The sequence below is a fragment of the Camponotus floridanus genome, unplaced genomic scaffold, assembly GCF_003227725.1.
Source record: "Camponotus floridanus strain SB8 unplaced genomic scaffold, Cflo_v7.5 scaffold200, whole genome shotgun sequence".
Classification (NCBI taxonomy): domain Eukaryota; kingdom Metazoa; phylum Arthropoda; class Insecta; order Hymenoptera; family Formicidae; genus Camponotus; species Camponotus floridanus.
The window spans coordinates 164,924-178,968 of NW_020229327.1; the positions used below are offsets into that span (position 1 = coordinate 164,924).

The 14,045-nt window shown below is 25.5% G+C and overlaps 1 protein-coding gene across 1 annotated transcript; it reads right to left on the reverse strand.

Annotated features, from left to right (window-relative positions):
* Nucleotides 1-5,450: 5,450 nt before the first annotated feature.
* LOC105252432 (proto-oncogene tyrosine-protein kinase ROS-like) lies at nucleotides 5,451-13,751 on the reverse strand. The gene is made up of 10 exons (XM_025408351.1): nucleotides 13,523-13,751; nucleotides 11,963-12,101; nucleotides 11,316-11,409; nucleotides 10,578-10,895; nucleotides 10,078-10,395; nucleotides 8,320-9,837; nucleotides 7,211-7,254; nucleotides 6,792-7,009; nucleotides 6,052-6,525; nucleotides 5,451-5,820 (listed from the first exon to the last, which is right to left on the reverse strand). The coding sequence occupies exons 1-10, from the start codon at nucleotides 13,667-13,669 to the stop codon at nucleotides 5,473-5,475; spliced, it is 3,618 nt and encodes a 1,205-aa protein (XP_025264136.1). The 5' UTR covers nucleotides 13,670-13,751; the 3' UTR covers nucleotides 5,451-5,472.
* Between the last annotated feature and the right edge of the window lie 294 nt (nucleotides 13,752-14,045).

The following is a 14,045-nucleotide window of genomic DNA, read 5'->3' on the forward strand; positions in this document are numbered from 1 at the left end:
ATTGATATTTTTCTTCTTGCTTTTTGTGTACATATTATACTCTTTTAAAATGTTATGTTTATTGGATAAGCACCTGCATGAGCAACAAAAATATTATTGTTTATAATAAATAATAAATTTTATTAAGAAATCTATTTTATTTTCTTTCATAATAACTGCACAATTTTAAATAAATAAAAAAAATTGCAACTAACCTAGAATATTATATATCATGTAATCAAAATAGATATTTTCATTTCACTATTATCATACTTGAAGAACGAATAAAAATTGCATTATTTAATTTCAGGATGATTATATATAATTATATTATTCTTTATTAATAAAAACTTAAAAATGATTAGATCATTTACTTACTTTCAATGCTTTTTCAATTCACGTATTGTCTATTTGTTGCACGACATTACGACATACGCCAAAGCTTGTGCGTTGACTTACGTCTACGTCTTAAGACTTTTAAGACCATTACGCCATGCTATGTGCTATGGCCCTTAGTCAACGCACAAGGATTTTACGTAAACGTAGGACATAATCATCGCATTGTATGTTCCATTAATTCGGCGTTTGTGATTACATGAGACTGATTAATGTGATTGATTACTTTTTAAATATTTAGACTTTTTATTGAAGAAAATGAGTGATCATTATTATTCTCTTAATCCATGTACGGATGATTCAATTATCTATCACGAAGATATAGAATCTGCAAGTGATGTTATTATTGAAGAAAAAGAAGGTGATGATTACCTTATATAATTATATAGAGAATGGAAACATTTATATGATAAAAATGATAATAATTTTAAAGATAAACAAATGAAAGAAAATGCTTGGATGGAAATTTCTACTATTATGCAACAAAGAAATTTAGATTAGTAAACTTGCATAACAATATACTTTGCAACCGATATAAGTTATTTATAGGCTATCTAAATTATAAATCAGTAAATAATTATTTGTTAAAATTTTGCAGGTAAACATTACACGCCTAAGTATTGTCAAGCAAGATGTACTTCTTTAAGAGATCAATACAGTCGTGAAAAAAAAATATTGAAAATGAATATAAAAGTGGCAATGTTTCTTCAAAACATAAACCATTTGCATTCTTTTCCCAACAATCTTTTCTCGATAATTTTATTAAAAAAAGGAAGTAAGTTATTTTAATATTATAAAATTAATAATTAACAATTAAAATTTAATTTAATAAGACTTTAAATATACTTTATTAATTTATTGGTAATTAATGTATTATTAATTTATTATTGTAAAATTGTTTTATTATTTTTCAGTACTTTTACTAACATTAGATCTAACAAAAATGCTGCTCAATCTGTGCAAAATTCAAAAATTTTAAGTCATTGCAAGTTAAAAAATAGTGACCAGTCTACTAGTGAATCAGAGAATGAAAAATATAATATGCCACAAAAAGAAAATATGAGTAAATTATCATTTCAAAATCAGGACAATTTAATTCAAGACAATAATAAACATTCTCAGGAAATAAATACTTCAAAATATAAAAAACGTAAAATTGATGAAAAAAAAAGCATTGATGATACTTTTACAGATATTAGTAATACAATTTTGAATTTTCTCGAAAATTCAAAAGAAAATACCACACATAATTTGAAAACGCCTGATCAGTCATTCGCTGAATATGTTCGTTCACATTTAGAACATATGTCAGAATCTGAAAAAGTAGCAAGAAAGAAATTAATAATTGATGCACTCACTACACCATTACATAACATGTAACACAAAATATTATTTTTTATTTCATTTTTATTTTTTATTTCTTATAAACTCTGTTAAAAAAGTTAAATAAGTTTACTCTGTTAAATATATATTTCATTTTTATTTTTTATTTCTTATAAACTCTGTTAAAAAAGTTAAATAAGTTAACTCTGTTAAATAAGTTTTTGTTTTTTGTTATTTAAAAAGTTTAAAAACAATTGTGTTTTCTATTAATTCAAGTTTTAATAATTGTTATTAAATTATTAAAATTATTTTAATTGAAAATTTATTTTATTTTATACATAGCTAATTATGCTTAAGCAACAATAAAACAAATTACTTTATTAAAAATAATAATTTTGCACATGTATTTTATTTTATCTTTCAGAGAATTGTATTGAATTATATATTAAATTTTGTATAAATAGTGACATATTATATACATTGTAATATAATATTAAACATTAATATATTAATATATTACAATATAATTAATATAAAAATTAATATTATCTTTTAATTTTTTTATACAGATCTGCCTTTTCAAAACATCATAATATATATATATATATATATATATATATATATATATATATATATATAAAATTCTCTTTGAAAACTTATTATTTCATCACATACTATGCTTGAATAACTATATTTAAAAATGAAAGATATCAGGTGAGTAAAAAGATATTTAATAAGTTAAAATTATTTTAAATAATAACAAATAAAGAAATTATTTATATATAATTTATATGAAAACATAATATAATTAATATTTTTAGATTGAAAAATGAATGATTAATTTATATGGATAAAATATGGCTTCTACATGATGTATTACATAAATCTGAATGTATCTTTCAAAGAAATTTCAAAGTACATAAAATTCTTAATAACATTTTGAAATATGTATATAACAATTGTAATAAATATTATATTAAAATATTTTTATTTCTGTAAGAATGGGATTAAATAAATAATATGGAATATAACATGGAAATAAAAAATTGTTTTATTTATTATTTAAAAAGTTTACATTATATATATTCTCCATGTAAATCTCTCTTTATGTATTCATATTGCTATTCCACTTCACCTGCAGGAGTAACAAAATAATCACATAATGTTATAATCTTTTTGTATCAAGCCTGCACGAGCATTTGGTATTAATGACTGTCCTTCAATTGGAAACCATTGTACATATCCATTAGTACTTTGTGAACATTGGCTATACATTTTTTCTCTATTATTTTCTTCTTCTATCATAATAAAATTATGCAGACAAACAACAGCTGCTATTATTATGTCTGCTGTTTCAAGTAGCATACGCAAAGCTTGATGAAATATATTCCACCTGTTACTATATATTCCAAAAGTACTTTCTATTGTTTGTTGAGTTCTTGAAATTCTGTAATTGAATATTTGTTTCTTGTTTGATAGATACTTGCCAGAATATGGTTTCATTATTTCTGGTTGAAAGTTGAAAGATATCATCTGCCACGAAAAACCCAGAAGTTTGAATGTCACATCCTAGTAAATTAGCTTTACCTTCTAGTACCCTTACCTTTCAAGTTAAGATTATTATTTCTCAAATTTTCTCTTATCTCTGAATTTGAGAAAATTCCTCCATCGCTATTTCCACCATAAGCTCCTATGTCTACTAAACTAAATATATATCTATAATCGGCAATTGCCATTAATACTATACTATATTGTTTCTTATAATTATAATAAGAACTTCCAGAGTTAGGTGGACATCTCAACATGATGTGCTTGCCGTCGATTGCTCCTAAATAATTTGATATATGCCATCTTTTCCAATAATTATTAACAATATGAGTCCATTGTTGTTTCGTCGATGGAGAAAAATATAGTGGCTGTAAAACTTTCATAATAACAGAATATATTTCTTTATTTAACATCCTAACTATAGATTCTCCTACTCGGAAATCAAAAGCAATGGATAATGTTAAGTCTTCAGTCGCAAGAAATCTGTAACAGTAGAAAGATAATAACATAGCTTCTTTCTGGAATAATTCTATGTAAATTAAATTAAAAATAGCATTTTCAAGCATGAAGCTTCTGCTTTAACGCGCATTTGATAATTTAAAAAAATTTTTTCATCTTTTTAGTCCTATGCCCTAAGAAAGAAACACTGTTTTTTCCTTAAAATTACACATTTTCGACATTCTGCAGTTGTTATAAAAAATTTTTTCTTAAAAAATTTAAATCAATCTCCGTATAAAAACAACTATTTTTCTACAAACTTCTTTTTTTTAAAACTTATTTATGATTTTTTTCGGCCGAGTTACATGTCTTTAAAAACAACCTCAAATTTTATTAAAAAATGACGTTTATCGCCGGCATTAGCGTTACCTAATGTGCACCACGTGGAGGTTGCCGGTCGGATTTTGCACATCGTGTGTGTGTGTTTGTGTGTGTGTGTGTGCGTGTGTCACAGCAGAAATAAGGACCCCGCAGTTCGTCACTTCTGCAGTATTTAACGACTCCAAACTCTCTCTGCTGTATGTGTGTGTGTGTGTGTGTGTGTGTGTGTGTGTAGTATTGTATATTGCCTCCTCTCTACTCAAACTCTCTCTACTCAATTACAGCTTGTAATCGCTCTCGCATGTTTATGCATCTCCGAATTAATTCCTGTGAAATTTCGTTCCAAATTTGTTTCAAAATTTCCGCATTGAAATTTTGCGACTGTTCTCGATGTCTTAATCGTCGTTCCATCTCGTCTCATATATGCTCGATTGGATTTAAGTCCGGGCTATTTGCGGGATGGTCCAGCAACGTAATGTTGTGTTCTTGAAAAAAACGGCGAGTTATGTTCGCCATTTTTTTCGAAATGATAGACCGTACTTATATGAGAATATATATTTATACATTATTAACTTTATTAAACAGTTATTGGAGATAAAACAATAAATGTTCATTTTTACAACTGCGTACTTTTTTAATCATTAATATAATTTGAATATATAATAAGTTGTTAAATAAAAAAATATAATATATTTATATTCTTATCTCGAATAATGTAAAATATTTATATATTTATATATTGATATATTATATAACTGTTATAAATTCAAAAATAATTATATTATTATATTTATATATTCACAATTAATTATAGTGGATATTATTCGCGTTTCCTCTTTCACTCATAAGTTTTACAATGAGTTTGTAATTATCGGTCATATATAATGTCGAAAATTAATTATATTACTATGTTCAAAAAAATATTGTTTATACATATACATATTGTATATATAATCACAATCATTAAATTTCGCTTCGATTACTTAAAAATAAGATATATCATCATATTATTTGAATTTGTACAATCATGAAAACGGACGTGATATTTTTTAATAATAATCAAAATTGTATGGAAAATAATATTACAAAATTTAAGTTTCATTGATACATGTAACATTAAGATTAAACCTAAAAATAATCAGATCAGAATCAATTTAAAAATATCCTAGAAATATTTTTTCTGTATTAAGATTTATTGAGTTGTTGTGATATTTTTAATAATAATCAAAATTTTATGGAAGGTAAGATTACAAAATTTCTTTTACTTTTATTGATACATATAATATTAAGATCAAACCTAAAAATAAGAATCAATTTAGAAATATTCTAGAAATATTTTTTCTACATTAAGATTTTATTTATTGAATCGTTTGGAAAATAAAATAAACATTAATTTAATTATATCGGCTAAATAGTATCGACTGGACTCAATAAGGCATCTTCCGTGTTCTTTCTAAATGCTATAATATTTTTCAGACAAAGATTAAAATTTGGTCTGGCATCCGCTGTATTCCAGCAACGCAGCATCAACTGGTACAACGTTGACGGACAGTTAAGAGTCATCGGCAACCTGCCTCCAGCACGTACATAATTTATCACTTCTTCATTAACCTTGGCACTATAAGGTTGTTCACCCAACGATGTAATTTCCCACATTAATATTCCAAATGACCAAACATCGCTTTGAGAAGTAAATATTCCCATGATTAAAGATTCGGGTGCCATCCAGCGAATAGGAAGCAAAACTTCTCCTTTCTAAAACATGATTTAAACAAAAATTTAATTTTCTGATTTAAGTTGTTCATTTTTAGAATGTGTGCAAAATCAAAAACGTTCATTTATCTCTTGCTATATATAAATAAAAATTACTTATATTCTATATTACTTAAAAAAACAATGCACAATACTATTATGATAAAAAAATAGAAAGTATGTTTAGAAAAATTCATTTTTTAATTATTAACTTTTTTCCACAATTGTATTTACCACGCGATAATAATCATTCTTGTAGATATCTCTGGACAATCCAAAATCTCCAATTTTAATTATACGATTCTCGCGATTTCTCGAAGATACTAAACAATTGCGACACGCTATATCTCTATGTACAAAACGCAACTCTTCCAAGTAGCAACAACCTCGCGCAACATCTTCGCACATAGCGAGCAAATCTTGCAAACCCAGAGCAAGCGAATCTGACGCTTGCAAATTTCGACATTCTCTCAAATATTTTAACAGATCTCCAGTTTCCATCAATTCCAACACTAGTAACGGAGAATCTCCATCTAAACAAACGCCCAACAATCTTAATATATGTTTGTGTTGAAAATGATTCATAAGCTTGGCTTCCTTTAAGAATTTCTCTTTCTCACGGGAAGAAGCATCTTTTTGAAGCGTTTTTATTGCAACGGACATCTCTGTGCCCGATTTTTCTAAATCCTTCACCTTTCCTTGATACACCTGTGAAATATTTCACACAAATTTACATGCGTACTTTATTAGAAAATGTATAGTTTAATGTCAAGTAGTATTATATTTTACTTTATATTAAATAATTCAATGAAAAATATATAATAAAGTGCATGCTTGTTGTCTCATGTAAATTTTATATTACTTATAATCTATTAAAAAAATTTATGTAATTTATATCTTTATTAGAAAATACGTATCTGTTTTGTTAATCCAAAAATTAATTTGAAATATTGCTTGAAAAAATTAATTTTTACCATTCCGAATGCGCCGCTACCAAGATGTTTTGTAAGTGTAATTTGATTTCGTGCGATTTTAGTTATCGCACATTCATCCGGGTTATAATGTAACATAGGACTGTAAATCATATTGAATCGAGTGTTTCGGCAAGGTATTTCATGTAGAATCGCCAATTCTACATCGGCCGTTGTTGAAGACAAAAATTGTTCATTATTACTTCTGCGTTGATGATATACTGTTGTAAAATTTCGAGTTAATTATGTAATAATATATATTATAAAATCCACTATTTTTTAGTAAATTTATTTGTTTAGTTTTATATAAGTAAATTACTATTTTTAGTAAAGTTTTAGATATTAGATCAGATATATATATGTATAATATCCAATTCAAGTCGACACCTACATCAAATATATTTTACATCAAATATACTTACAACGATAAAAGTAGCAGACGCAGATTATAATAATTATAACGATAAAACATAACATTAATAATAAATAATATTCTTTCACTATTATTCCAGGAGTGCTCGGAATATCTATATTAAGCAAAAATATAATTTTAATATCTTTATGTATGTTTTTACAAATTTATTTTTACTCATAACTTTATTACAAAATTTAATTTTTTTAAATTCTAGGCTTAATCATATCTAAAAAAATTAGCATATAATGTTATAATATCTATGCAACACAGAATGTTACAACTACTTTGCAATAATATTGCAATATTACAAATTGCAATGCAACAATACAGAAACATTGTAGAAATATAATTTAAAAAAGTATGAATTAGACATTAGCAATATGATATTTATATTTTGAAAACATTTTAAAATTATAACATCCTTTAATTTATCTATAAAAATAATGTAATAATATATTTTTTCATATTTGTATATATGCAATGAATTTTACTTTTTTGCAGAAGTCGAATGAAATAATGATACAGAAATAATATCAATCAAGTAAATATATTATAATTCTAAGCTAAAGATAAGCACTGCTCTCTTTTTAATAAAATATATATAACATTTTATATCAATGTTACAATGTTACGATATTAATCTTGAAAGATAATATATTTTTTTATTATATTAAGTATATAGATACTATTATAATTAACATTATATTTTTCTGTGCATTTTTATGAACCTTTCACATGCAAATAAATATAATTATAACGGATTTTTTAAATTTTTAAATAAAAATATAAATAAAAATGTATAATTAATTCTATAACATATATGTATATGTGTATAAAATATCCATTATAAGAGGATACAGAACATTTAAAATAAAATAAGTGATTCTATTTTAGATATTGCAAACTTCTATTTATATCGAGTTTTTTAATTAAATTAAATGTTCCCAAGATATTCATCAATCGAAAACAAAAATATGTTAGCAATAACATTGCATTCTTTTCAATATATAATATTACACTGTAATATTACTACAATGCTTCATTGCAAAAAACGAACAGCTTAACTTCATCACAATCTTATAACAATAACTCAGAAGAGTTTCACATTTGATTTACAATATTGCAATGAAATTATTCTTCAATATATCCGTAACCTTATTGTGCTGTATGGATATTTGCTTACCACGTTTGCTACCACGTGTTGAAAAAATAAATCTTTCATCAGCCGGCCATATAAAATTTTCCTTATATTCGAGGTATTTCAATATCAAGCGAAACTTGTATAAAGTGCCCGATTGTAAATTTTCGACACGGTACATTACTTCATTGTTATAATTTATTTTAAAATAATGTATTGTTTGCCACTTTTCTGCTGCAATCTCTTTGTATTTCAGTATACAAAAGATCGTCAGATTAATATTAGAGATCCATGAAATGATCATGCTATTTATGTTGACCTCGATCAAAGTAATATTGTTTGGTTCTGAGTATATTCTGTGAACGATCTTGCTCTCGTTGTAGAAATCATTGAAATTAATTGGATATACACGCACGTATATCGAATAATCTTGTATTGGTAGCGACAAGTTAATCTTTGTGAAAAATCTGCCATCTGCCATACGTTTCGGCATATTGATAAATTGTTTGCCCTTTTGTTGCGTGCCATTCACTAATGTAGCTGACTTCCAATGCACTTCGTAGCTCAGGCCCGCGCAGTTTAATTTCTTGGGTGGCATCCAATGAACTACTGCTATAGTAGGCGTCAAAGATAAAACACTTATGTTTTCTGGTGCATTAAGCTTGCCCGAATTAGTTTTTATTGGTATCACATTCGAATCGAATGGATTTATTGATAATTGATCAAAGTAAAAATTGCTTAAAGTAAATTTCAACTTGTACTCTGTAAATGGTGCTAAGTTCTGAATCTCGTAATATCGCTCGTACGTCACATATCGCAGCACATTGAATTTCTCAAACTTGTTATCTAAACAGCTTACAGAGATAGTATATATAGTAGTTGGTAAATTATATTTTTTGCATCCACTCTTTACAACCGGCTCCGGAAAAATTACAATGATGCTGTTTGCCGTTGCATTCATATCCTCAAAATTGTAAACTTTTTCGTAAGGTGTCAGACATCTCATTGGAGGATATGGTTGTAAAGATTTATCAAAAGCGTGAATTTCATAATAATTTGAACTTACTATCTTTTCAACATGTTCGGCTGCATTTACACTCTTGAGACTTGCATATTTCTTTTTCAAAGAGTATATAGCGTATGGAGGATGGGAATAATGGGACCAAATTGCTACTGAAATGTAAATGTTTGTTTTATCAATCGTCATAGAGAGGAATTGGAGGTCATCTCTTATGTTTCCCTTGTGTAAAATCGTATTGCACATAGAAATGTCAATGTCTGTCACAAATATGTAATCAAGACTTAACCAGTAAATTAACGGCTCCTCATTATTCATGTCATCAATTTGTATATCATCAAAAATATTTATATAATAAAATAGACAAAAGGATGTATTTATCTTAACAGATTGCTCGATTTTTCCATCGAGATGATATTTCACCATAGTATATTCTATTATTCCCAAATGAAAGTTTGCTATTGTGTTGTATAACATTCTAAAAAATATGTAATTATTTTACTCATAAAACATTATTTTAACACAGAATTACTTAACATTATTTTAAAACAGAAATTTATATGTAGTAAAAATTCGAAATTCTTATAGTTATATAACAACATATTATATTTTTTACTTATGATTTTAATTATAAAACCACGTAAACTATAGAAAATTACAAATTTGCATAAATCTTTAATGAAAAATTATTTTCTCAGGTGAATGGTAGTAAACGTACCCCTTAGACGGTGATACACTTAAACGGAAAAAAAAATTTTGCGATTTGATAATCTCATCAAATTTAATTATGCCATTTTTCCACTTTGTTAAGTCGAACTTTACAATATAATACTCGTCTAACGTGATATATAAATTTCTTGCTACCCAGTCAATGCAGAGATTAAATGGATATTGTTCGAAGCTAGCTATTTTTGTGATATCATTTTCATTCATCTTCAATGTCATTAGATCTTTTCCGTCACACCAAAAAATTCTATGTTCTTGTATCAAATAAGTGACACAGCTTATTGAAAGATTGCATCTATATTCAATTGATCTGAAAAAAAAGGAATTATAATTGTATGGTAAAAAAATTATAGTCGAGATTTCTAATTTTATAGTTATGACTACTATAATATTGATAATAATAAACTTGTGCATAATAATAATAACTTTAACTTTATAGTTAGTGTTAAAAATTTATGATAATTATAAATATTTTTTTATGAGTATACGTACTTTGACGCTACATTATTAACGGTTAAATCCACATCCAATATTTCTATTTGATTCTTTGAAAAGACTAATAATTTAGGTATTGGATTTTCATGTGTAGTTGACATATTAATTAAATCCGTGTACGGACCAGCAACAATTTTAGTATGCGCACGTACTCGAAAATAATATGTCGTGTTAGATGTCAGGTTGTACACCGTGTGCTCCAACTTTGTAGCTGTGATATTTTTATCGTCGCAGGTTTCTTTAAAGTCCTCGAAGAAAGAACACTGCACTTGATACACTTGTATTATTTCATTGGCAAATTCTGGTTGGTTCCATCTGTAAAAACATAAAATTTTAGCAAAACAAAATAAAAAGGAAGGCTAAAAGAACGTGGGACAAGATGTTAGAGCGTAAAAAAGTCGAAATAATAATAAAGACTCTAAGTAAGAGACATAATATATTAATAATCAGTCAGATATAAAAATATAAAAAATATGTCTGAAAAAATTGATTCGAGTGAACAGAAAATAATACATTTCGACCTTTTCAAGATCCTTTTCAATGTTCGAGATGTCATTAGAAAATAAATTAAATTAAATTAAAATTTAATTAAAATAAATTAAAATAATAAATTGAAATAAAATTTGAGCCATTTTATATTTTAACAAAATTATCATTTTGATATATTTATGTCATTGAACTTAAGAAAAAGAAAGAAAAATGAAAGAATACAAACTGAGAATTTAGATTTCTTACCTCAATGTCACAAAAATGTCGTTTATTTTTTCTGTAAATTGATTGTCGAATTGTACAAATGCTCTGAGAGATGTTGGCTTGCTCAAACTGCTTTCTAAAGATTTTAAAATCGTGCACATTAACAGTTATATATAAGATTAAGTGGATTATCTCAGTAAATCAGAAAGAACAATTTAATGTGAAAATAAAGGAAAGAGAAAAAATAAATGTAAACTACAAAATATGGAAATTAGCACAGTATTGATCTTTAAAAAGATAATATAAGAATTTTTTGCGTCATTTAAAATTTAGAAAAGTAATCGTTAATTCATTGACGAAACGAATAAATAACTTTTACTAAAATGACAAGTACTTTTCGAAAAATTCCTATAGCTTAAGAAGTCAGAAGTATAATATTTGCGACTGCTTTAATACAGAGTAACATATTAATAAAATTGAGTTTACCTTAAATTATAACAATTTTTATATATAATGTTATGTTTATATTATGCTTTTCTGTTTCTTTTTAGGACAGAATTAGAATTTATATTCTTTTCAATACTGGAAGATATTTTTAGATTTGATTGCTCTCCCTCTTGAATTTAAATTATATTTACACTTTTTTATCATAGATTTTGTTATTAATGTTTTATTTTTTTGCAACTTACCGATAGATTCTGTGGTAGGAATATTTGCATGTATAACTTCATCGACTTTTTGCTCATTTCTCACAGTACTATCAGAATGACTCCGGTCAGATTTGAAATTTAGTATATGATGATCACTTTTCTCGGACATTGAAATATCCTTCATAAAGTGTAACATACGAAAAGAATTAAGTGAATATCATTGAGGCGATTGTTTCTGGCTTTTAATGATAAATTATATAATATATAAAATTAAACAAAAAATTCGTTTTTGGTTTGCTTAATAATATCGGTTTGATATAGACCATTCCTAAATGATATAAATTGAATGTGATGTAGTTTTATTCATATCATAAGATCTATCTTTTATTTATTTTTTTAAGGCATCTTCTATATCAAACATAACTCATATCAAAAAGAAAATCAATCAATAGGTTAACGAGAGTCAATGAGGATTCATAACAGCTTTTGTCAAGTACAAGCGAAAGTGTAGCTCTTTGCAATTATTAAAACAATTTTGTCTAACGATTTGATTCTTCGTTTTCTTTCTCACGATGAGTTAGTTAACTCTATTCAATTATATCGTAACTCATATTTCTTTTTAAAAATTTGCCGATATTACTAAAGTTTTATTAATGTTTGTACTTCAAGAATAAAAAGATTAAAAATATTGTTTTTTTACAGTTATTAAATATTAGTCATAGAATTATATAAATTCTTTTATTTATTACCTTGTCAAGTTTTTTCGCGAATTGTTTCGAATGTTCGTTATATTTTTAATACAAACAAATTCAGCAAATAATAAATATAAACCGATAGTATAAACCGATAATGTCTCGATAAGAATATGTGTATATAATTGTATATAAATGAATATATGTACAATGAAAATTAATATAAATTCTTGCGATAGTTGTTGAATATATTGTCGATCGAAATATTAGCATTAATTGATACAACTTGAAGAATATTTGATGAATGATTTTTTTATCAGACAGATTTTCTATCTCAATATTTAGTAGCTCTATCCCGTTATGTAATTATTCTAAACACAAAGAAATGATGTAATCTTTATAAATTAATTTTATAAAATAAAATCTACATTAATATAAAGCTTACTTTAAATCAATAAATATTATATATATATATATATATATATATATATATGTATATATACGAGTATATCTAGGAAAATAAAGAAATTTTAAAAATTGAAGAAAAATAACATAAAAAATCTGTTGAAGTGCCATCGTATGTATACTATATTAATGTAGCAGATAATAGACACAAAACTTCATTAATTTTAATAATTGTTATTTTTAGAAATAATTATTTTATATATATATATATATGTATATATATATGTATATATATATATATATATATATATATATATATATGTATATACTTTATCCATCTTTTTTTACAACATCGTATATACTTTTTTTTTATATTGAATTATTTTATTTTATCTTATCTTATTATATATAGAATATATAATTTATTTTCATTCATGTTTAGTTACACTACTAACTGCAATAACATTCAATTGCTTCTTAATCAAACGAAAATATTTTTTACCTGCGTGAAATTTAATTCCGGACGCGTGGAAACATTTTCTTCCTGGAGGATGTTTGAAATGGTATAATCCTTCGGCGTGGTAGTTGCCTTTGTTAATACTAAACCTTTCAATAAAACACAGAAAATTGTTCCAAACATGATTTGCATTTTTCGTAAACGTTTCACTCAATCAGTTTCCGTTAAATTCTCAGTTAATTGTTTTTCTCACTGTACTAATTCTGATGTATTAATCGAATTGACATTAATTCATATATATAAATTTATTTTCGATAAATTCCTTAAAACTCAGTTTTAACGAATCGTAAGTTATTATCTTCTAATATTATGTTTTTAGATTTCTCTTTATGGTCGCGATCACAATATATATCTTAAGATTAAATTAGGGAATTTTTAGTAAATAAATAATTTTTTTTAAGAGAACAAATGGCAATGCAAAATGATACAAAATGATTTGATTGTATAGCAAACAAAGGAATATAATTATTATCAGCTTTTTTTTATTAATATTATAGTAGAAAAACGT

Bases quoted from the DNA above. Each gene is read 5' to 3' on its own strand.
- LOC105252432 (XM_025408351.1), bottom strand. From the start codon at position 13,669: ATGCAAATCATGTTTGGAACAATTTTCTGTGTTTTATTGAAAGGTTTA. The intron at 7,255-8,319 runs GTAAATCAAATG...AATGTTATGTTT, and splicing joins AATAATTTCATTGCAATATT to TATCGTTATAATTATTATAA. The intron at 6,526-6,791 runs GTAAAAATTAAT...AATATTTCACAG, and splicing joins GTAGCGGCGCATTCGGAATG to GTGTATCAAGGAAAGGTGAA.